The sequence below is a fragment of the Callorhinchus milii genome, unplaced genomic scaffold (genome assembly GCF_018977255.1).
Source record: "Callorhinchus milii isolate IMCB2004 unplaced genomic scaffold, IMCB_Cmil_1.0 Scaffold1, whole genome shotgun sequence".
NCBI lineage: Eukaryota > Metazoa > Chordata > Chondrichthyes > Chimaeriformes > Callorhinchidae > Callorhinchus > Callorhinchus milii.
Genome location: NW_024704742.1, coordinates 39,025,463 through 39,051,032, shown reverse-complemented (window position 1 = coordinate 39,051,032; position 25,570 = coordinate 39,025,463). Strand labels below are relative to the sequence as shown.

The window sequence follows — 25,570 nt, the reverse complement described above, 5'->3', positions numbered from 1 at the left end:
TTGGCGTGCTCATCACCCCTATCCTTGTAAGGTTCCACTATCGCCCAGTGGATCGACTTTATGATCCTCATTCTCACCTACAAATCTCTTTATGCCTCACCATAAACAGGGAGTCACCGAACCTACTGTCAGAAAGTTACAACCTTGCAAATCTCTGATTCTTTCCTTTCTGGATTCTGATCGAGAATTATACTCCTTAAACGTAATATAATGCCTCATCACATCATGATGTCTCAAAATGCTTCAGAGCTTTCTATAACATATAGAGTTTGGAAATTTCTAGGTGAACATGGCAACCAATTTGCACACAGCAACGTCCTACAAATAGCCATAAAATGAGTGACCAATTTTAAATGAGGGATTGTTGGTCAGACACAAAGAGAAATTCGCTTCTCTTTTTGAAGTGTGCTGTGGGATTTTTAACAGGCAGGTGGGACCTAAGTTTTAACATCTCATCCAAAGGACAGTACCTCTGACAAAACTGCAATCCCCCAGTATAGCACTGGATTGTCAGCCTCGACCAGAAGTTCAAAGTCCTGGCCTGAACTTGAGGACACAACCTTCTGAAATAGAGGCAAGAATGCAACCAACTAAGCCAGGCTGACACCAAAATTTATGTGAGCCAGGAAAATTTAGTGCCTGGAAAATTCAGCGCCAGCCAAGACAGCAGCAATATCAGCCCAGTTCTGAATAGTTCTATCTCATAGGATTCCTGAACTATAACCAGGATCAAAAAAGATATCAATGTGCAACATTTCCTATGTATTAGGTCACTGATACTCCCGAAGCTTCTGTTCTCTTTTTAAAGCATCTTTGAACAGATGCTCACAGGAACTGCAAAGGCAAGGCTTAACAACTCTCTACTGTCAGGACAAGATGACCCTCAAGCACTGACATAGGGGTTGAAAATGTGCCATTAATTGTTTTGTCCAGTTTGCACCTGAAACAGAAAATTCAGAACTAAAAATGTGATAGCAAATTCAATAAAGCCCACAACGTACAGTAAACTACTCTACTGCGTATCCTGTGAAGCGCTTTGAGATGTCGACAACATGATAAGGCACTATATCAATTGCAAGGATTAGTATTATTATAAAGGAAAATGTGATTTGCAATCACAACCAGCAATTTGCTTACTGCCCTTTCCTCAGACATTTCAGGCCTTTTTTGGGGTGAGAAATGGCCCACAAATAAAATATGTCAGCTGCGATCAGAAACTGGATATCATAGTTTGCTCGGCAGACTCCAGTTTGCCAAGGCCAAGTTTTAAACTCCAACATTTCGAAGTGCTAGCATTTGATGTTTTCCTCATGGTTACATTAGTGTTCAAAATTTCCTTTTGAAGCAGTCTGTGCAGAATGTCTGGAAGTGCTTAAAATGCATAGAACAGGTGCAAAACCTATTTATCCACCTGCAGGCCTACTGTGTCGAACAACAAAATGTTGGCCGGAGCTTAGGAAACATTGTAGCCTTCAGAAACCTGAGCTTCAAACTCGCTACGTTAAATGGGAGGGCTGCAATGCCTCAGAACTGTCATTAAAATAATTCTCATCTGCTTAGCAGGCAGATGCTGAAGTCATCCTGCAACTATTCTGTGTAGTCTCACCATGTTTTTCTCTTTGGTTAAACAGAGCTGTGGTCATTTGGGTTTATGTGCTGTAGTTATCTGATAGGATCGCAGTCCACAGGGCTTTACACTGTATTTATTTTAGTAAACTCTATTACAGAAGTGGAAGAACGAAGCATCGTTGGAGAAGCCATTAAATGTTTAAACCAAAGTCCAGTCTACCTATTCTCCTGGTGGATGATTCTATTCCCCGAGGCTCTGGAACTGCCTTCCTCAGTCTCTTCGTCTCGCTCCCCCCTTCCCATTTTCAGGTCTCTGCTGAAGACCTTTCTTTTCGACCGCACCTTTGGTCACCTTCCCCCCCTCCCCCTGGCTCGGCCCCGGGATCTGTTACTGTAAAGCGCTCTGAGAAGCCTTCCGGCGAGGAGGGCGCTATATAAATCCAAGTTGTTGTTGTTGTTCTATTCAAAAACTGTTGCCCTAGTTAAAACCTTCTGACAAAATTAATTCACCAATAAATTAGTTTGCCAAAACTTGCTGTGCATAATGTGGCTACTGTGCTTTCCTATAAAATCAACACAATACAATTTTTTTCTTTCCTTCCTGACTGCTATGCAGAAACCTTTGCTGGAAGACATGTGTCTTCATCCATGAGAGGCAGGAACGGATTTCATTCTGATGCTCAATGTAATTGAACTGCTGACCAACACTCACCCCAAAGGCTGACAGATTAATATTGGCAACATGGACAAAATATCTGAGGATGCCTGTTCAGCTATGTCCAAGAGGAAGGGAAAATTAGTCAAAACACCTCACAATATCACAAGAGAAGTTTGGATGAACTCAGAACATTTCATCTCATCATTCCAGAATACCCACCTACCACATTCCCATCACAGCATTGAGCTGCTGTTTAAATGAGTCCAGACTCCTGGCCTCAATCACTCTTTTTGACACCTGTTCCAGTCATTAAATACCCTCTCGGTAAATCAAACTTCTTGGTGCCTGTCCTGAAATTGCCCTCTATATCTATGTTCTTTTCTTCTGATTGACCATTGCTAGTACCAGAGAGTGCAAATATCACAAACAAAAGCATTGAAGAGAGCCATCGCACTGACTGACCTTAACCCCACTCCGGCCTGATATTCCTGGCTCACCGGGTTCACCCTGTTCCAGGTCACACAGTAACAAATAAGGAAAAGCAGCAAAAGGAGAATGTGACGGTGGGGCAGAAAAAACAAAACAATCAAAGCATCCTCTTAGCAAAACTAATAAGAACCACCAATGATGGTAGTTTCTTTCAAAAATGGCTCAAGATTTCAGCAAAGACCCAATTGCCAACTGTTTGACCTTCCAGACTGATTCACAGGATACTACCCTAACTCAGACTGAGCTGAGACAGTATCTCTTCAATAAGTTTGAAACTGGGAGTTTTAGGGGCTTGAAAAAGACCCCATCCAAGATGGCGGCATTCAGGGCTTTTAGCCAACTTCGGGCGCTACTATTATTAAGTTATCAAGAGGAATTCAAGCACATTTAACATTCCCTATATGAGCAATGGAATGTGTTTAGGAATATTGCAATTCTGACCCCTGTAATGGAAACATCTTTAGTGTCAGTCATTGGAGCGTGATGGAGCCCAGAGTGCAGAATCCATCAGTAAATATGCTATGTTGAAATGACTTCGAAAATCTAGGAACGTGTAATGTGTAGTATAATGTGCTGACAGTGAATGAATTAAAGCTTTTAAACACCAAGTCAGTGTGTGTGGAATGGACACTCCAGCAGAAAATAAATACTGGACAAAAGACATAGCTGACCTTTGGGCCTGAAAATCCGGGTAAACCAATTTCACCTCTTCCAGTGGGTCCTCCATCTCCTTTCTCCCCCTGTGGAACAGCATAAAGCTCAGGACATTAGGGTGTTATTCTAGTGCATAATTTGGCAAATAAAGTGCCTGTAAGAAATGTAATGAGTCCATAGCTGTACTTAAACTGAGCTATCCCAGTCAAATCAGGATCCTGTGATAAACCTGACTACAAAGAGTTCGAGGAACAGCCCTTGCTTTTGGTATCTGACAATTAACCTGACCTAGAAATTTACACCCATCCTTGAATCATTCCAGCTGAAAGTTGTGTCAAGTTAAGCTTGTTTGGTAGCAGTTCACATGGGTGACAGACTCCAAAAGACAGTGCTGTTTCTTTCATCATTGGAAATGAGCCTAGCCCCTCCCGAACCAAAGATCACAGAACGGAATGAAGAGCTGCCATAGCATTGAGCTTGTGTCTTCTCTTTGAATGTCAACGTCAGCCTTCTTGATGAGATGTGGCTGCAATCTAAGGCAATGGATGACTCTTGCTCATTGCCACTTGGAATCTATTACAGCGCCAGTGTGGAGGTGCAATGCTAAACACTTTCAGGTAAATTAAACTGACCATAAAACATGACCCTCACCCCTCCATACTACTCTAGACAGACAGACAGACGGACATTCTTATTCTTCGTGTTATATTCAGAGGCTTTACACAGCTTATGATTTAAAGTTCATTTTGCAGTCTGATTATATGCCTACTAAAGGTTGATGTAGGATTCAAACAGTTCAGTTCCACCATGATAGCCATTATTGTAGCTAGATTCATAGCAATCTCAGACTGTATTTATGCGTACAGCATCTGATTCATGGTTATAGCATTTGATGTATGGATACCCGTATTATCCAAGTATTGTCACATGCAATGCCAATCTGCAATGTCCAACATTTTGCAATGAACAAGCACATGCAGTATCTGAAATATGCCTGCAGTGCCCAGTGTATGGATACATACAATGTTCAATATATGGACACATGCAATGTTCAATATATGGACTATAAAACTAGACTTGTAGACTTCACCCACAAGTCCTGTAGCTCAGTGGTTAAAGCACTCGCCTTGCAAGCGAGACACCTGGGTTCAATTCCAGGCAGGGCAAAAGCTTGCGCAAGTTTCCACAATCCACACGCCTAATAATAATCCCTCAAAAACAAAAAAAACAATAATAAATTGATCATTTTCAATCCACGACTGTTTGTGGGACACTGCTGTGCACAATTGGCTGCCACGTTTCTCCACAAATATACAGTCAATTCACTTTACAGCATATTCTGTGAAGCGCTTTGAGATGTCTAGAAGATGTGAAAACCGCTATATCAAATGCAACGATTATTATATTATAAATATACAATCACAACACTTTACACATCCTCCCGACAAAAAAACTATATAAAATAAAAGGATTATTATTTTTTTTATTTTTTTTATTTTATTTTTGCATCTATACATGCAAAAATATAATAAATAAATAATAGTATAGTGCCTGTCACGTCAGGAGGGCATCTCAAAGGCATTGCAGAATTTACTGTAAAGTGTAGTGACTATATTTTGTAGGCAAACACGGCAACCAATTTGCATTCACCAAAGTTTCTCTCACCTTTGTGCCAGGTAATCCAGGTAATCCAGGTTCTCCCTGTGGACCCCAAAAGCCTGGTTCACCCTAAAATACAGAAATATGAAAGTTAATATGTACAGTACAGACTATTAACACAGAATCTCAACCATTAACTTGTTGCATTTACGCAGTCGTGTGTGGTTAAAAGCAGAATGTTACATCAGAGCTCTGTAAAACAGACACTAAATAATACTATGAAGGGTATACAACTTAAATTGTGAGATGACTGCGTTGTAAAAGACTTCAAGACTTAAAATGGACTTGAATGCTGCGCTCTCAGCCTATGAGAAACAGTCATGAAGCTAGATGTAACGTTGTGCACATAAGCAAATGAGGGGTGAAGAATTCAGGTACCTCCAGTCTAGCACCAACACACAGTTCCCATAACGACTAGGTCACACAGTTTGACTTCCAGAGCAAAAAATAAAACAGCCTTAGAAGCAGAAGACATGAAGATCGGAAAGGACTCCTTTGAACCATTTATTGGATCACAGTCTGGTCAATCTGGGCAACAAGGACTTTCAGCTCTTTGAACCTTTACTGTGGAAACAGTTTGTTTCAACTCTCTGTGGTTGACATTTCTAACAATATCATCAGCGATCCTTCCAGAGCCAACCAAAGTCTCAAAGACAAATTGGCTAAATTAAAGAGAAATGTCATATTTGCCAATTAAGGTGATGCAGTGAATTAGAAATTATACTTGCTACTCTAATACTTGGAAAATCCTTTCGCACTAAATAGCTTTCGTTCTTTGAAAGTATTTTCCTAATTTATCAAGGTGTGGAGTTGAACATCAGCCACTTGATTTCTAGCTTGTGTGGCTGTACACGGTATGAGGTGTCTACACTACAATATACAGGTCAGATCTGTCAAAACAAGGAATTGGATTTATCTTTAAATAGACATTTTCTTTGATCATTCTAGATATACTAAGCTAGCAATGCAAACGCCCTGGTGACCTTCACCCCCCACATACCACACCCCCCTCCAAAAAGGTGTGCACCCAACAGTCCATATCAATAAAAGAGAACATGACAGCAGCTGGTTATGCATCAAACGGAAAAATCAATAGCTGCACATCAATCTCAGCCTTTTTCATGTCCTCTGATGTTAATGATGACCTTTCAACTAAGGATAAACCTATTGCTATATAAATGGCTCTTATTTAAAAAAAAATACACTAGGTCATCCCCAATGGTTGGCATGCTCCCCCTTGGTGACGTCATCCGCAGGCATAGGGTAAATTTCTACATGTATGCGGATGACACCCAACTCTATTGCTCTGCCTCCACCCTCAACTCCAGGACTACTGGCATCCTGACCGACTGCCTGTCCGACATAAAGTCCTGGATGAGGGCCAACTTTCTCCAACTCAACGTCAGCAAGACCGAGGCCCTCCTGATTGGCAGCATCAGCCTCCATGGCTGCACACTCAACCTCACTAAGCCAGTCAGGAATCTGGGTGTCTTGTTTGACCCTGAACTGTCCTTTCTTCCCCACATCCGCACCATGACCGGCACTGCCTACCACCACCTCCGCAACATTTGCCAGACTCCACCACTGCCTCACCCCTCAGGCTGCCAAAACCCTCACCCAAGCCTCAAGGCTTGATTACGAGAACTCCCTCCTCATCGGCCTTCCCAACTCTTCCCTTCACAAGCTGCAGATCATCCAAAACTCTGCAGCTTGTGTACTCTCCGTGACCCCATCACTCCCACCCTCGCCCGACTCCACTGGCTCCCCAACCCCAGAGGATCAAGTTCAAGATCCTCGTCCTCACCTTTAAGGCCATCCATGGCCTTGCCCCCTCCTACCTCTCTGAACTGCTGACTCCCTACCAGCCTGCCCGCTCCCTCCATTCAGCAGGCTCCGGTCTGCTCCATGTCTCCCACCCGACCTGCCCTACCATCGGTAGCCGGGCTTTCAGCCTCTCTGCTGCCACACTCTGGAGCTCCATCCCATGTTCCCGTCGCCTCGCTTCCTCCCTTTCCACCTTCAAGGCCGGTCTCAAGACCCTTCTCTTCGATCGTGCCTTTGGTCTCCCCACCTCTCATGCTCGGGCCCTGACATCTGACTGTTCAGCGCTTTGGGATGTCCTCCCAACGTGAAAGGGCTCTATAAATGTAATTTTGTTGTTGTTGATGGTGTAGCGGATACAGCTGCAGCTTATAGACCGGGAGCTCACTGGTTAGAATCCTTGTCTGTGCTGAGTTTGCTGGTGTGTTCAAGCGCTCTGGGACCCTACACTGTGTGAGGGGCACTTACAAATGCAAGTTGTTGTTGGTAAACCAGCCTGCTCCTGCTGCCTCATCAGCACCCTCTAGTGGCAGTGTGTGCATGTTACTGAGTGCATGTGTTGTGCATGAGACAGATGAGGAGAGGTCTGGTTCATTGTGACATCCTATACAGTCGAGTGGCCTTAGGAAAACAGCACCCATAGAACCACATCCCAGGAAGAGGAGACTGGGAATTAGGAGCCAATGGGGAGAACATTAGGTCAAGTCCATGGACTTTTTTTAAAAAAGGGATTTGAGATACAATAGCAAGATTTATCTTCAGTCCAATATATTTATAATGTAGTTGAGGGCTGAGATGGGGGTGGGAAGCTTTAATTATGTGGCACACTAGTTCAGATGATACTGCCTAGAATTGTTCGCTCTATATCCAGGTAATTAAAAGTAGGACTATTTATTTCCAAGACCTTGAAGTCATGGGAAGAATATTAGTTACTGTATTTATCATTTGTGACAGATTCATTCACTCTGATTAAGGGGAATGTTTAATAAACCAGTCTGGCAACAAAACTAAGCCTGTGATTACTTTACATGGAGGTCAACAGTTTGTTCAGGAAATACTGTGTCTGTTGCAGCAGAAAGTCTGACTATAAAATGCTCGGGAGATCAGCCTCGGAGTGTAACTTGTAAACTTGTTCATCACTGCATACTGCAGCCACATCCTGCTGTCAGATCCCATCACACCTTGAAACAGTCAAATCCATTTCGTCACCTAGTCTCCAATCCAAACAAAGATGTGATTGTCTCTTGCATTTAGCTACATTAAAGTATGAAATTACAGAACCTAAAAATGTAGGCGTTAACGAGATTTGAGTTTAATCAGAGACAAAAAACTTAAAATTTAAACCTGTTTGTGCACAGACATGCTACACTTGTAAATAATGTGTACAACCAGCACGCTGCTCACTGATCTTAATGCCGTTGCTATTCTGAATGTTGTCTAGTGCAACATTTCAGTTGCTCTATTCATTGTATCTACCCAATAGACAATATGAATGACATTGGTCAAACCTATAACAATATGAAAAAGTGAACAAGTCTATGGGTACCTAAGCATTGTCTAAACACACACAAAGTAAGTTTAATCTTCAAATAAAATGAAATGTTATCACTGAATCCATCATGAACTCTTCATGTTTAGATTGCTCATTGAGATAAGTCAGTTTTGTCACTCAAATAGGAGGGCATGAACAATCCAAAGAGACTACTGACATTCAACAGTGAAATGTACTAACAAGCCAAAGCGATTCCTGCCACCTGATGGGTTAATGGCACTAACAAATGCAACTGGATGCAACTTCTGCTGCTGAACTAACAATAACACCATTAAAGAATTGAAGTTATTAAACAATTATTGTTCTAAAAAATCAGAAAGATAAAAATAGTAAACGAATGATTCTGTATAATCAGTCATTCAGATGAGTGTCAATGATGATGTACTATGAGCAGCATAGTTATTTCCAGGTGTATTTTTTGAACATTTTGAACATTTTTTGTTTAAAATCCAACCTATCAGTGCGGCCTGGAGCAACACTACAGGCAAGAGAGGTGAACTGGGCAGAAATAAGCAGCGGGTGGTGCTATTTGCCTAAAAAATCACCATCACTTTCAGCAGCAAAGCTGTTTTGCCACAGCTTCCAAGACATACGTGCACAGATGCTCATGCCTAGCGGCACTGAGTTCTTGGTAATTGCCACCCACCTAGCAAGGGCTCAAATTGTATTCGTCACATGTCTAATGACCAACCCATAACTATCCTCAGGGGAGGGGTGGGGGAAGGAGAGGAAAAGTAAACGGGATCTCTTTGAGGCATAGCGAACTCCAAGGTGTCATCTTTGGCAATGGAATACTGGAATTGAGTCAACCCTCAGGGACACTCTCAGTAATCTAGTTCCTGAGCCAGGCAAGTCCACAGTACTCCAAGGCACTATTGATGACTGTTCAGTCAGCCCTGGCTCATTGTCCCTTGGAGGGGCAGGGTGATCCTAACTGTATAAGCAGCAGGAAGCTTGCCAGACAGTGTTCATAATGGCAAACTATATATTTTAGCTGTTAACTCCCGCAGTACTCCACCACAGACTCTGGAGTCCCCAAGCTCTGTGCTCTAATACTTTCTGTAGGTTTAGGTCAGCAGGGTGCAACCTCCGGGGATAAATGCACACTGTATTGCAGACAATAAGAAATTTACTAGCATACGTGGAACTCTCAGTCTGGTTTAGATACTCTTAAGCATGATAACAGACCTCTATATGTCAGAGACCTGACTGACAAAAAAAAGTACACAAATGCATCAACACACATGCACAACCAAAGGTGTGAAGTCAGGAAGCAGCTTTCTCACATTGGTCCAAAGCTCTCGATTAACTTTTTGCAGGTTAGTATCACCATTTTTCCAGTACTGTGGTTAGTGTGTAAGATCAGGCATTCATGAACACATGCACAAGGAATCATTTTTCTATCGACTACATTTCTTGCTTTAATTCCCACGATGTTTAACCCCAATTACATTTCTATAAGGTTCCATTTTGTTTTTAATTTTAGCTGAAAAACTGCTTCTTGCTATAAAAAAATCTACCTATCATTTTTTACTGCACCTTGTTTACACACAGGTTCCCTGTTTTTAAGACATGCAATAAACCTAAATAACCTGAACAATTGGATGGATGCTTGAAACTTGAAAACGTTCAGATGCTTCCCACATTCAAGCTAACTTCCTAGCAACTGCACTTACAAAATAGGGGAGGAAAAAAAATAATATGGTTTTAACCTCCAGCTGAATACAGGCACAAAGCATCCATGAGCAAATGGTATCATATTAATAGTTAGAGCACAGGAAAGATCAGGTCCTTGGCAGTATGCCATAACCAGTTATGCAGCTTCTATATATATTAGTTTAGTGCCCTCTTCTGCTCAGATGCATCATAACTCCTGTAAGACTGCAATACATCTTATTCACACTATTTCTTCAATCGATTGGCAATTGCACTCATTCAATTCCAGTTCAATCACTGTCTTTTTCGGAATTAATTTGATTTTAATTGAGCTATGAGAGGATCGCTATAACATCAAAGTGTTTATAATGCTTTGATTTATCTGGATGATTTTTTGTTGACTATAACTAACTGCTTAAAGGCTCTGCCTGAAAAGAACTAAGATTTTGAAATATTGTAGAAGAACAAAGATGATTTTGAAGAAAACTATACCATGTAAGGTTGTGATTATGAACTTGTATAATTTAGATCTTAAAACTAACAATAAACTGCTTGGTTGGATGCAAAAATTTTGTTATTTATATTATGGGTCAATGAAACTTGCTACACTTACTTCACAAGCAGATTTCTTTGATAGAAGTCAATGTATTAACTGTAACTCATGAACAAGAGGGAAAATTCCTGATGCTACTTCCATATTGGGATGTGCTGATCTCAAAAGCAATGTCAAATATTACTTCATACCAATAAATCAATTGCTTGATTCATGCTTACAGTATGGGAAAATGGTATTGCCACATTGCAGAACATTGAATCTCTTTTTAATATTAAACCTGGAAAAATTATACTGAGCAGGATTCTATTGCAGGATTTCCAGCACCTTGGGACGTCCTCCCGACGTGAAAGGCGCTATACAAATGTAATCTTGTTGTTGAAATCTTGTTGTTGCTGGATTTCTGAGCAGAGATGAAGTGGTGATAGAATGTCACAGAAGTAATATTCTTTCTTTGAAAGGGTCAAAGACATTTTACCTATATTTTTCTCAAGCTTTTTCAATACTTCAGCACTGAGGTGTGGGGGAATCTTTATACAAGTAATTGAAAGGAGTTCAGTATTTTTTCATTTCAACCACAACTAAGTCAAAGTCTTGGACCTTTCTTAAGCAGAATCATAGGCATGACTTAAGTACTCATATGCAGTCACAGGGGGAAATAATACATAACACAAGCATTTGCAAACTTGGATACAGCAAACTCATATTGTGCACAGCAGATTTCAAATGGAAAAATCAAGAGTCATTTAAAACTGCGTTATCCTTTTTGGATAGATTACTGAGGCTATTTGTTAACTGCGAACAGAATGAGGAAGTTCAAATGTACTCAGCTCCTGTTAAAAAACTGACAGACCACTTTCCATGCATATTTCATATAACGAACTGTGATGACCACAGTAATATTTCTGAAAAAATAAATATCCAGTATTATGCTGTTAAACAGCTATTTATGGAGAGCAGTGTTGCAAACATTAAAAGAAAAACTCTCCATGTTAATATTTGGTTCTGAAATTTGATAGAAGGTCTTTAAAATGTGTTATACGAATAAAACCAGATGTTTATTTGGAAATTGCAGTCAGTGTCCAAACTCAAAGTTATCAGGCTCTATGTGATGGTTTAAATGGAGCTTAACTGAGTCAAAAGTCCTAAAGATATATTTGAATAGATATGATCCAAAAATACAATTAGAGCAATTCAGAAATCAGTTATTTCCAAAATGAACTGATATCACGAAAGAAGCACTGGTGTCCCTTATGAAGCTTTGCAAGACAAAACACCTACAAGAAACAATTAAACGCAATATGGAAATATCAGCATTTTTGTAACCAGATTTTGATACAGGCCCAAAGATGCGAAAAAAAACTATCTTTGACAATTGCAAGAAATGGGTTGTTACTATCCTCATTGAAGGACATGGAGGAGATCGAGGTGTGAGAGAAGTGCAGTTAGAAAATATTATCTGATGGAAGTTTATTACCGTTAAAACACAATTACAGTAAACCTCACATAAGTCATATCAGTTAGGACAATACATTTAATATGACCTATGAAAACTATGAGTTATGTCAAACATGCAGAGAATATAAACTCTTGAATAGGACTAGGCTAGATGTATGACTTAGAGGATTATATGATTTATCCAGATCAGACTTAAGCGAGTTTTACTGTAGTTGCAAAACAATGGATACATTAGATAACAAAGAGGTTACTGAAAGCAACAAATGGGAGACAAAGCACAGTGAAGGAAACTACTTAATTGATAGAAAAAAAGTTTGCGAAGAACTATGAGCTTCTACATAGACAGATACAAGGAAACTAGAAACTATGATGGAAGGCCAAACAAGGATAATATGTTCAGAAATGCACAGCTCCAAACCACGCCAAAACCTTTGGGATGGATAATTTGAGAGTTATTGGCAGTGCCCAGCCTGGTTCTAGTGGGTAACGGTCCTTTCACTGAGTGAGAAGAATTATTATTATTATTATGGGTTCAACCCCATGTCAGAAGTTTAGGTTGACAGTCCAATACAATCTTTTGAAGAAACATTAAATTGGGGTTCTGTTTGTCTATTCAAGTGGATGCTAAAGATCCCAATAAGAGAAAGGAGTTGCTCCCAATGTCCTGTCCAAAAATCCCCCAAATATGATTCAGTTGATGGCTATTTGTGGGACACTGATATTCTCCCATTGGCCACACCTTCCCTGCAAAATGCACAGCTGTAGGGAAGCTTATAAAGATAGCAGGTGAAGTCAAAATGGTTATGGATCCAGACACTTTACTGAAGAAGAGTGGAGATCCAACAAACATGGCTGGCATAGAACCCTAATGAAGGTCAGGAAGATACAACAAAATAATAATCCTTACATTTGATATAGAACCTTTCATGCTATGCGGTGTTCCAAAGCACGTCACAGGATGTATTGTGAAGTTCAGTGACGTTTTTCTGGGCAAATGGGACCATTAATTTGTCCCACGAACAGCCATGAAGTAAATTATCGATTTTTGTTTAGGAATTGTTGGCCAGGACACGAGGAGTAATTCCCTTCTCTTTTCGAATAATGCCATGTGATCTTTAATGTTCACCTGAACAGGCAGATGGGACCTCAATTTAACGTCTCATCCAAATGGAGCAAAGTAGAGAGTTTGTGGGCCTAGATCATCATGTATTAAAGATTTAAGACAATAGCTGACCAAACAAATAATGGCTTTCTCATTCAGAGAGCTGGGAACTGGTCATCAGGATGGAATGGTGGTGAAACAGAAGTTTTAAGTCAGCTTCAACAAGTGATTAAAAGGTAGGAAGGGTGCAGTCAATCTTTTTTTTCTACATATGCAATATTTTTTATTACAATGTACTATTCCCAGCTAATCCTTAATATTTTCACACTTCTGCAAAAACAATGCAGTTGTCCATGGTATGATTCTTGTCTATATCATTTGCTCATTTTGTCTTGTCTGTCTGTCTGTCATATTGGCATATTCACTATTGAGCTAACAATGAATATTCTCCCACAATTATACTGGGAAACCAATCTAAAACTGCTCCTCGCCCTCCTCAAATCTGAGGTACTGTTAATACATTATACAAGCCTACTGATCAGTGCTACAGTCACTTCGTTATGATAATATCTTTATGGAAAGGTTGTATCTGTTTATGTACAAACATGATATAATGATAAACATTGCATTGCATCAAAATTTGACAATGCTTGCTCATGTAGTTATTGTGACAAACATGAAGCACAACTCTCATACCTCTTCTTTAAAAGAGTCACATTTTTCATAAAGGTGTTTCTCCTTTAAATAATCATGAAGAAGAAACTTCAGTAGCAACACAAATTTTGTGGGCAAATTGCGAATTGGGTATATCTTCATTCCATAGAAAAATACTCAGATGCATTGTAATAGTGAATCAAAAGCAGATTATGTGGGGAAAGTGCATGGGAAACCCAGGTCTCTAAGAATACAATTAATATCTATTGTAATCAAATGAAGAAAATAGGCAACCTGTCTATGACTGAGTTACCTGATACCCTCACTCAATGCTGAGATCTGAACAACAATTCTTTAAAAGAGAAACAAACTTTTAATGCACCAAATATTTATTTGATCTGTAACATTCCTAACACTATGGTAACCATCTAGTTTGGTGAAGTTTGCTTTGCAAATGTGACATGGTTATGGAACATGTACAAAAAAAGTGAAAGAATGTAAATTTGAGCCCTTGTTCTGTTTTACACAGCGCTACAAAAGAAACACACTTTTTTTAAAATCTCATTTCAGTCATTTTCACGTAAGACCAAACAAAAGGGATTGAGAACAGCTTTAAGTGTCAAATGAAAACTGAAGGGAAGAGGTACAAACAGAAGCAAAGTACTCGACATCAGAAACCAAACAGACTGATGATGGCTCCCCATACAGGTTTCCTTACCCTTACACTACATCCACCCCAATGTAGAGGCTGGTAGCAGACATTACCTTTATCCCAGGAAGTCCAGGAAGCCCAGGAAGACCTGGTTCACCCTACACAGGAAAATTACAAAACATTATAGAATAGAGTTCAGCTATTGCAAGATCGTTCCTCCTTCTCCTCCATCTCAACAGCAGCTCAATGAAACAATCCTCAACGGTGATTCATTTATTCGTTTAGCAAGAAACCAACAGGGCCTTTGTTTTATTGGTCCAGTTCAGCAGTAACATTTAGTAAATTACTACACAAGAAAACATTTAAACAATATGTTTTTGCATTAATGGGGCAGTTTTCTTCAAGCAAGTGAAAACCAAACTGGGGTAGGTATATAATGCAGTGTGTTGACTAAATATTGGAATTCTCCTCTATATCTTAGGACTTATTTTTTTGGATGAAGTTACCTCAGTAAAGCACCAGGTGGAACCCTGTTTTAGACTGCTGCATTTTACCTTCTGAGACCTAGACTGAAATCCTGCAGGGAGAGAGAGGATTAGGGTTTCCTCTTGACACATTGCTATGAGGGAGTCCTTATGTGAAAAATGTCTGGACATTATCAATCCAGGTCCCATTAGGCACAAGCCCACAGCATGCAGCTGCCCTCAGTGCAACTAATTGTCACTGAATAAAAGCCGGTGTCATTATCCCATAACAATCCCATATAACGCTCAAAGCCCTGAACTAAACAAGTTTATGGCTGCGTACCATTGCAGATAATTCCTCCCCATTTCTCTGGGCTGCACTTAAAAATCAATCAATCAGAGATTAATATGCGGTGCATGACCCCAAGGGTGGAGAGCACCAATATCAGTAATCGTTTGCCACCAGTATAAATGCAGATAACCTTTTAAATTATATTACATTTACTCCATATTCACTTAAATTTCACTGATCAATAATTACTTTCCAATTGTCTCCCCTTCTCTCCTGAAGGCACTGACGCAGTCACTGGCAGCCTTGCCGAATCCCACACAAGTGGCTTTCTTCATGTGCAAGACAAGACAGTGAGTGCTCAACCCAAAGCCCACACGCATGCACATTACAGCAGGGGTCAATGGTAGTGGCTGAAGTAGACTAGAATGCTACAGAACAGAGTTTTGCTTCTTAATCTCTCTCCAATATGCACATATTGTACTGTTGGCTGGGGGGAGAGGTGAGGTGGGATGAGTTTTTCTGTGCTGCCCTCACCTTCGGAGCCACTCTAAATACTGTAGTGTTTATAGTGACCTTTTATTCTCACCAAGAAGCATGCGTAAACCCAACCTAAATAGCCTGAAAGCATCCCTGCAAATAATGGGGATGTTTATCCATCCTCAGCAAAAATGAAATCACCACGTTATCACTATAGGGGATAAAATAATTGCATTCCTAAACATATTCTGTTCCTTAATTAGGAACATCATTAAAATGTGTTTTAAAATCTCTTCCTCCCCCAACTTCTGCACAATGGCAGTTCTGAAACCCAACTGAATATGCTGTGAGTCACAATCTTAAATTCCATCACCTGCACAAGTTTTAATGCAAGTATTTATTTATTTTCAAAAAATCTTCAAATTCATCAGTGCTGGATCACAAATTCAAACTCTGGTTCATTTGAATTTCACCACTGCAGGACTTTTCAAAATATTTGTAATTTATTTTCATGCTGGAGGGAGACAGGCAGAGAGAGAGGCTCAGGTCTCAGGGGAGCCTTCGGACCCTTTTAATAAGAGGCTGGAGAAGGAATACTGGGTCAAAGGTGATTGTAAATCTTTAAGGGGGTCCTAAAGACAGAATGTCCCTCCCAGTGCATTCCTCTTCAACCTCAACTCATTGGATAGTGATCAGAAGCAGAAGTCCAGGTTGATTCTATTTCCCTTCCATGACATAGAAGTAATTAGGCCAATTGTCGTGTCTCTATTGCCACCCTGCCTGAGACCATCCAACTGAGCACATACCAAAGATCAAACCCAATCTGTATTACTTGGTACCACATTCTTGTAATTCAATCTCTCACTCAATGGAGCGATTACTTTGCCTTGTGAGGACCTTTATATATGTTGCCATGAATATAATGGAAAACTGTACCATATCTACTGTCATAAATAGGTTACAAGGACCCATCTGTATAGCATAATACATTTGTATATCTGAGCCTCTGAGGAAGATGTCAGTATATTAATTTTTTCCATTTAAAAACACAGATATCCATTGCCCAAATAGAAAGGAAACAAATTTGGAATTTTGTTTTACAAAATATGGCTTGAAGAGTGAACAAATAATACTGACTAGATACTCTGAGGTGCTGCTTTCTCAGTGACTGGCAGAAAGCCACATGGTGCTCATTCATTAGTGGATGTGAAAGTTCACATAGGTTTAGTGACTGAAACTGAGGTTTTCACAGTGTGATGTTTTCACATTCAAACTGGTCAATAAGCACAATAATTTTGCCCTTAAAGCTTGCTGAAATTAATAGCTGCAATCTGCTTCTTTGCAATTAGCTCTCAATAAAAATGGTGTTGAACAGACACAGGGAAATACTGCTCCATTTCATAGTGTGCTCAGGATTCTGATTACCGCACGAGGAACAGAAATATTGATAGAGAGAAAAACCGGAGGGTAATACAGAAATACTGAGTGAGAGACAGAGAGAGTGGGGGTGAAGGTGAGACAGAAATACTGAGAGAGGGGGGCTGGTGGGGGGGAAGGGTGAGGCACAGAAATACTGAGAGAGGGAGGGAGAGAGTGAAGGGTGAGAGGGGGGTGGGGGCTGAGGCACAGAAATACTGAGTACTGAGGGGTAGAGGGAGAGGAGGGTAGGGCATGAAGTGAAGAAATAGGAACATAAGAAAGTAAGAGCAGGAGGCCACACATCCCATCAAGGAATACTTTATATGTGATTCAAGGGAACTTAAAGCAGAGAGGTAAAAATACATTCCATAATAGGCAGCCTGCCAATTTGTGGAATACCGGTCTATCTCAGTAAAAAGATCAGAATTATTCTGTTAATGTGGTTATATGCCCAACTTCCAGGTCGTCCGATTGCTATTGCTGTCATTTTCCGTGCATTGTGCACCAGTTCATGAAGTAACATCAGTGCCATTTCCCACACATATTGCACATGTTCAACGCACAGGAAGTGTCATGAGCTACAAATTGCGCCATGCGCAGTGCACCGGACGTGATGTCAATAGCAATCTGACAATCCAGAACTTGGCCTTTTTTATCACCAGAGCACACTTGAAGCCAATAGCAAGGCCACAGGCCACCACCTCAAAAGTAAACCTTCCTTATAAGGAGATGCCTGCCTTGTTATAGGATTGTCTTATGTTAAACAACTATCAGTTTAAATGTTAAAAATGTAGCCTTTATTGAACTGGGAAAAACTGAGATGATTGACAGAGGGATATGAGAGGAGCAGTAGAGACAGCATCTTTAGGAAGTACAACATTCACGTACTGAATATTCCTTTGCTGCAAATCCTCACAGCAACCCCTAATCACTATTGTTTAGAATACAGTAGAAATTCACACCCATTTAAGAAGACCTTTATGTTTTAGTAAAGCAAGCAATATTAGAGCACTTTTTGAGGCAATGTTAGCGAGAGCCGTCACAGCCTAAATCTTCAGATTATACTAACTCTTGAGGTGCTGGTTTATGAGTTGACAATTTTTATGCATTAATTGCAATGTCTATGGTGATAAGTAGCTGCCTCTCCTTCTGGCTATTAGTTTCCTTGCATAAATGTTATGCCTATTCAAGTAATTAGCAGATGCAAGAACACTGTACAAAGCCAGTTAATTTCTGTCGAGAGAAACACCATCTATGACCACCCAGAGTTACACTTAATTGGAATTCCGAGCACTTTTCCTTAATTTTTCCTTACCTTTTGTCCTTGATGTCCAGGTTCACCCTATGAGAGAGATGGGGAGGGGAGGGGGAAAGCAAAGTTAAAGTTCATCTCAATGGTCTTTAGAAGCAACATTTATCCAACAATATCCAAAGAAAAAACTAAACTCACAATCTAGAAATAAAATGTTAAGAACTGGGCCAACCTTGATTCCAGCTGCTGAAGATCCAGGATCACCCTAATTACAACCAGAGGGAAAAATAAATCAAACATGTATTAATTTATTCACATATCATCAAATCATGTATGAAGATGGGGGAATAAAAACTATTTTCTCTGTGTGGGTTCCCTTATTACTGATCCCCTTGATCTTGATTCTCTTTTCCGTGCACCGTTTTTTTAAGTAGGGTGAAAAATGCGACATATATTAAATATCAATGGTTCCAATCATCACAATCATCACCTGAAGATCTGCCAGTCTATATCTGCCATGGGTTAACAACCCCTCCCAACTTCATTCTGATGTCTTTTGTCCAAAAGCTATTCGCAGATATTGAATTGCTGACAGTGCCTTTGAACCTGCCCTCACACAGCTCCCCACATTTCGTTGCTGGCTCGGGGAATGTTATGGAAATAGAATTAAACTGTTATTTCCCTGAAGCAGCACTAAAATCCTGAGATTCTATACAACAATAATAACTTGCATTTATATAGCACTCTTCACGTGGGGTAGCGTCTTGGAGCATGAGGATTTCAGTGAGCTTTTGCTCAGTTTGTTTGACTGATGCAGAATCACATTGTTTGAATTGGACCAACAAACAGCATATATAGTAATAGACTTGTATTCCATTTTGCTACTGACAAATTCTAGTTTGAAAAACAGTGAAATAAACCTGTGCTTGTGCATACCCTTAGCTTTGGCCATATGACAGACAGTACTCCTAGGTTTATGAAATGATCACTGATTATTTTACTTAGTATCTCAATAACACAACTCGGAAGAGAAGCATCACGAAATAGCAGCCCAACGGAAATGTATTTAACTGTCTGGATACAAACATTCTCCTCCTGCCCATTTTGTTATTAAAAGTATCTTTTTCAAAGCAAAACTCCATAATCTTCAGTTGCATTTTGAACCCAATGTAGTTCTTCATTGAAGGAGGTAATAAAGCAGTTTTAACTGCTTGTGCTGGTAGTCTTTTCCATGTATCCATTACTTTATGAGTGTGTGGGAGGGGAGAACCTTTGTCAATCTCTAGTTTTGTGGCTTTTTATTTTTGTATTGATGATTGGTGTCTAGTTTAAGTTCTGCAAGATGCTCTTTGCAGTTTTCCACTGATCTTATCTCAGGACTATCCATCAGTTTACAGTCACAGCAAGTGCAATTTACCACTGATAATTTTGCTTGACAAAAATGAGCCTCAGGTTTCAGGGAACAGTGATACATTAAAATTTGTGTTTCCACTACAAGACATGTATTTCAAGAACCCTCTGCAGTGAACTTATAATTGTTGGCTGAAGTGTATGGGACATAAATTACAGAACACAGTCTGACATCTCACAGAGGTCACACCCTATGAGTGCAATGCCTCAGATCAAGGCTATAAAAAGTTCTTAATGATGCTCTGTTGATATAACACAGCTATCAATGGGCCACTGATGATCACCAAATGTTAGTCAATGACCATGTTGTCACATACACACAGGAAGGTCATATAATGGCTCCACTGCCCCCCATCTACCCAACCCAAAAACAAAATTAGAACGCCACTCCTGCAATAATACAAAGAAAAGTATATTTAAACAGAATTACACAATGAAAAGAACAAATTATTTTCTATCTATGCCTGCTGTCTACATTCCTGTTAACTCGATGCAGCAGAAGTTTATACATACACAACTGTCCCAGACAGACAAAATAAATGCTTATAACGAGGCTCACATATTACAGGACCAGAGGAGTATTAGTACTTACAATTGGGATTTGGAAACTATTTCCTAAAATCAGGACATTACCAGAAATATGCTTGTACCAAGATTGCAAATGACATGTGGATTTAACTGAAGGATACTTTTTTCACTTACTCCTGACAAGTAAATGCTCTTGGCTCTGAAATATATTTGTTTAGAGCTCAGGTAGTACACAAATCCTACAATTATATAACCACACACAAAGTATTACAGACTGTAATCTCACTTCACTTAGAGATTCAGATATCATTAATGTTAGAAGACACTTTAAGCAGTTTATAACTGTCATCAAAACCCATAAATAACTACTGCCTAAAAGTTGCTCCCATGTATCACTTCTTTCTGCAGTATATAATGTGAAGTTGGTGAGTAGTGTCATACTGGAATGCGTTGCCTGAAAGGGTGGTGGAAGCCGATTCGATAGCAGCTTTTTAGAGAGAAGTAGATAATTATTTGGGGAGGATAAGTTTGCAGGGCTATGGGGAGAACGTGGGGTAGTGGGATTGAATTGGATAGCTCTTTCAAAGAGTCGGCACAGACACGATGGGCTGAATGGCCTCCTTCTGTGCTGTATAATTCTATGAATAATAATCCTTGCATTTGATATAGTGGCTTATCACGTCTTCGAGGCATCTCAAAGCGCTTCACAGAAAATACCTTCCTATTGTTTCTTATTGGCATCGAGCCCTTTTCTGTTCTCACCCAGTGTCCACACAAAGAACTCACAGCACAGATAGAGGCCCGTGCGACAACGATCAATGGCAGGAGCCTTGGCTAATTTGCTTCTTCCGATCCCCTCATAATCCACTGAGAACCGAATACAAGCCAAGGATCAAATCTGGGATCTTCCTGGCCCATTTGACTCAATGTCACATCAATAAGTGCATTTATCCACTGAGCCATCAAAGAAGGCTCACGTTTCACTTCTGCTCCACATTTTGCTGGGGGCAATTGTCATGGTGGACACTGACAGTCAGGATGTGCCACAGAGTCACTGGATGATGGCATTCTCACCATCATGTGGTGATGGATGTGGTAAGTTGCAGTTGACTACCAGAAAATACAACTGATGTATTTGAGGAACAGCAAAGGAGATTTGTGTTTCAGAAGTTATTCAAACTCTGTGATCTATAACTATCATTTTGGTTCAACTTTAAAATGGAACCCTTCTGGTAAAGGTGCATCAAATGTCAATGAGGTAAACGTTTCAATCAAGGAATCAAAACAAGTTTGTTAAAATAGTCCTCTCCTTCAGTTGTTCCTTTTTCTTAAACCTCCAGATGAATTGGTCAATCACCTCATGGCTGTTCGTGGGACCTTGTTACTGTGTTTGCCTGCAAACATGACAAGGTGCTAAAAAAAAAGTTCTTTCTTTCTGTGCTTAATCTCGAGTGAAGTTGTGATTATAAATCCTGTGATCAGCATTATGGTGACTACCAGTACTTATAAAAGCATCAGTAATAAAATAGATGAATTATTGGATGCACAAATGGGGTTTGCAAGTGCTCTGAGATGCTACCCTATGTGGAGGGCGCTATATAAGTGCAAGTTGTTGTATGTTATGTGACAATTACCACACAATGGGACAATCGATAATTACTGTGGAGGTTCCTTTGCCCCCCCCACCCCCACCAGATGTACCAGGACGGTACCAGGAATGAAGGACTTCAGTTATCAGGAGAGGCTAGAGAAGCTAGGATTATTCTCCTTGGGGCAGAGAAGGTTAAGAAGAGACTTAAGAGAAGTTTTCCGAATTATGAGGGGATTCAATAGGGTGAACAAGGAGAAACTATTTCCACTGGCAGGTGGGTCAGTAACTTGAGAACACTGATTTAAAATAATTGTTAAAAGAAACAGAGGGGAGGTGAGGAGAATTTTTTTCACACAGCATGTCGTTGGGATCTGGAATGCCTTGCCTCAAAGAGTGGTGGAAGCTGATTCAAAAACAACCTTTAAGAGAGAAGCAGATAATTATTTGGGGAGGATAAGTTTGCAGGGCTATGGGGAGAGAGCGGAGGAGTGGGATTGATTTGCATAGCTCTTTTCTATGCTGTATAATTCTATGATTCTATGAAATCACCACTAGCCAGTTCAATATTTGCACCAGGTAATAATAATAATAATAATAATAATCCTTGCATTTGATATAGCGCTTTTCACGTCGGGAGGACGTCCCAAAGCGCTTCACAGAACACACTGTAAAGTGAATTGACTGTATATTTGTGGGCGAACGCGGCAGCCAATTGCGCACAGCAATGTCCCACAAACAGTCGTAGATTGAAAATGACCAATTTAATTATTGTTTTTAGTTTTGGAGGGATTATTATTAGGCGTGTGGAGTAAGGAAACTTGCCCAAGGTTTCGCCCTGCCTGGAAGGTAGCTATAACCACAACTACTTTACTGACATTGGGGGGGCAATCACAATAGTTATCATCTTCAGGAGCAGAATGTCCCATAATGTGATAAGAAACACAAAGCACATTTTTGATCTCATTAAGATCAAATTGTGGCAGGGGCTGTTCTGCTTTGAGGTTCAGATCCTCAAGCTCAGTCTGTCAAGTAGTCAAACACATTCATTCAGAACAGACCCATTCTTCTCCGAAAATCACTGAAACCCTAGATTTCCATCTAATAGGAATCACCTGCATTGTTCTTTTTGATAAATCAGAGTTATTTTTAATGGGCTGGGATAAAAGTTCAATGAATAATCCACAAGTTAACTCTTTCACCCCCACACATGCACAAGACTTAAAGATCAATCATAATAACCCTTGCATTTGATATGCCTTATCACGCCGTTGAGATGCCTAAAAGAACTTTCTACGATATACTATAAAGTGGAGTGACTGCGTATTTTGTGGCCAAAACATGGGACATTGCGCATAGCAATGACCAACAAACAGCCATGAGAGTAAGTGACCAATTTTATTTGGGGGATTGTTGGCCAGGACAGCAGAGAAAAACTCACTTCTCCTTTCGAATAGTGCCATGTGATCTTTAACTTCCACCTGAACAGGCAGACGGGACCTCGGTTTAACGTCATCCAAAGGACAAAAAGATCTTGGAACAAGCTCCTGTAAGCACTTTTGGTAACCTTAAGGCGATTTGGCCCATCAAACACATTTGTTCACCTTCAGGAGAACTCAGCTCCAAGGACATGGTGGGTCGGGGCAAAGGTTTTGTGACATGCCACAGTCTCCTTGCGTCAAATGCACAGCTCAGGAAATAAGGATTCAAATAAAAATAATACTAACTTGACTCCCCCAAAAGAAAACCTTTGGCTCATCTTCTCGATGTTAAATATCTACCATGGCAGCAATATGAGCTTGGAACATTCAGAGAGTGTGTGTGGGTGGGGAGGGGGAGTGAGCAGGGGAACGCTGCACACTGTCACTAGTGGCCAGTCAGGCTATTATAACATGTTCAGTATATGATCAGAATGCTGAACTCACACAGACACTGCTAATGTGAAGATAATTAACACGAAAATGAATTAAAATAAGGAAGACATTAATGAATATTGCAAATTTTACCTCATAAAAATTCAATAAGTTTCATTTCAAATTCCCAGGCCTACAGTATGGATATAATTCAATCCTATGATTTTCTTAAGGAAAATTCGGGATCAACAAAGCATTTGGTAGTTGTGTTTGTATAATTTCCCTAAATATGTGGGATAAATTTATTCAGATATGAACTTGAGTTATTTTGTACCAAGATTGAGCTTTGTGGGGTTCAGTCTTCAGGCATTATTCCATCCAAGATAAAGTGGAAACTGGGAACCGAGGTCCATTTTCCTTTTGTCTGTGAACCATAGGAGACAAGAGGGGTTTTGGCAACTCAGGTTTGGCTTTCATTTGCTGGGAGATCATTCATTCATTCATGCCCATGTCGGCAATTTTAACTTTACAATTCACGGTGATGAACGCTGCACTTAAGTGGAGGATTGTGAAGTGAGGAATGTTATTCAGTGAAAGAATGTCATTGTGGGAACTGTGCCAGCTTACATAGTTAATGACTCTCTGACTAACCCAGTTATTCGCCTGCAAAAACCATACTGTAATAAAGCTTAAATATAAGGCCTAATAACAGGCCAAAGCGGAACTCGCTCTCAATCTTTTAACAAGAAATANTTTTTTTTGTAACGGATGTAAGCTAACCATATAAAAATGCTGTAATCTTTGACTACTCTTTTCCTACTGCTTGTAGAATAATGATGTCTAGGGCTTTGTTCCACTGGCAGGTTTTTGAATGTAACTGTTGTTGGAAACTGCAGGCTAACTGAACCTGCATTAGTCCAAACCTCTGTCATTTTGAATGCTAACACTAGCTTCTCCTTACTCAGCCTCTTCAACCAGTTCTGTAAAGGTTCACCACTATATCCCCAATGGTCTATTTATCGCCAAAATGAACTTTGCAATGAATGCATGTGAATCAAAGCAACAAAAACCCACAAAGAGCAATTATAGAAAAGCATTCCAAAGTTTACATGTTCTCAAAGACCAACAATGATTTACTCATTTGTTAATTGTGGGGCAATTTGTTTTTAGAAAAGAAAGACAGAAGCTGTGCTGGTTTTCCATTTTACAGCAAGTGAATAACAAATATATTGGAAAAACTCTTGTTTTATAAGATAGTAACCCTTTTTAACAAACTACAACAATTTCATTCAAATCAAGATACAATGAGAGGTATACTCTCCTTGTCTGTACATTTACTAAATTTCCTCAGTTTAAGATTGATAATTTGTTTATAATGGGACAAAAAAGCACAGCGACAAACATTTTGTGAACTTAATGACAAGGGAAGGCTCTCCTCATTCCCAATTCACTCTCTTTAAAAAACACATTAATCGGATATTTAAAAATAAAGAACAGAACCGAGTCTGTCAAAAATTCCAAATAAGAAATGAAGAAGAAAAATGCACAGAACATTGATTGAGATCCAAAAGAGAAAGGATAGGTTGACATTTCAGTGTGATTCTGCATCAAGCTAAATGTTGTAAAGGCAGTAAAAAATTGCAACATTCAATACAATACATGTTACATTGTCAGACGTTCTGGTGATATCCCAGTTGATAACTGGTGTACACCCTAACTCCGAGAAAACATGTTGAAGCCACAGATAAAAGCCTGAAGGTGTGAAGTTCTCGTGACTTCTACCCCAGTTGTATGTTTCCTTTGTAAATCT

At 39.9% G+C, this 25,570-nt stretch overlaps 1 protein-coding gene across 1 annotated transcript in view; it reads right to left on the bottom strand.

The window, feature by feature from the left end:
• Positions 1–25,570, bottom strand: part of LOC103175881 (collagen alpha-1(XXV) chain) — a 355,351-nt gene that overhangs the window by 37,482 nt on the left and 292,299 nt on the right. Inside the window, exons 15-20 of the mRNA XM_042341303.1 lie at positions 18,614–18,646; positions 18,445–18,471; positions 14,591–14,635; positions 5,036–5,098; positions 3,388–3,456; positions 2,690–2,734 (exon numbers count right to left, since the gene is read on the bottom strand). Coding sequence (XP_042197237.1) covers positions 2,690–2,734; positions 3,388–3,456; positions 5,036–5,098; positions 14,591–14,635; positions 18,445–18,471; positions 18,614–18,646 — 282 coding nt within the window. The remainder of the gene's footprint in view (positions 1–2,689; positions 2,735–3,387; positions 3,457–5,035; positions 5,099–14,590; positions 14,636–18,444; positions 18,472–18,613; positions 18,647–25,570) is intronic.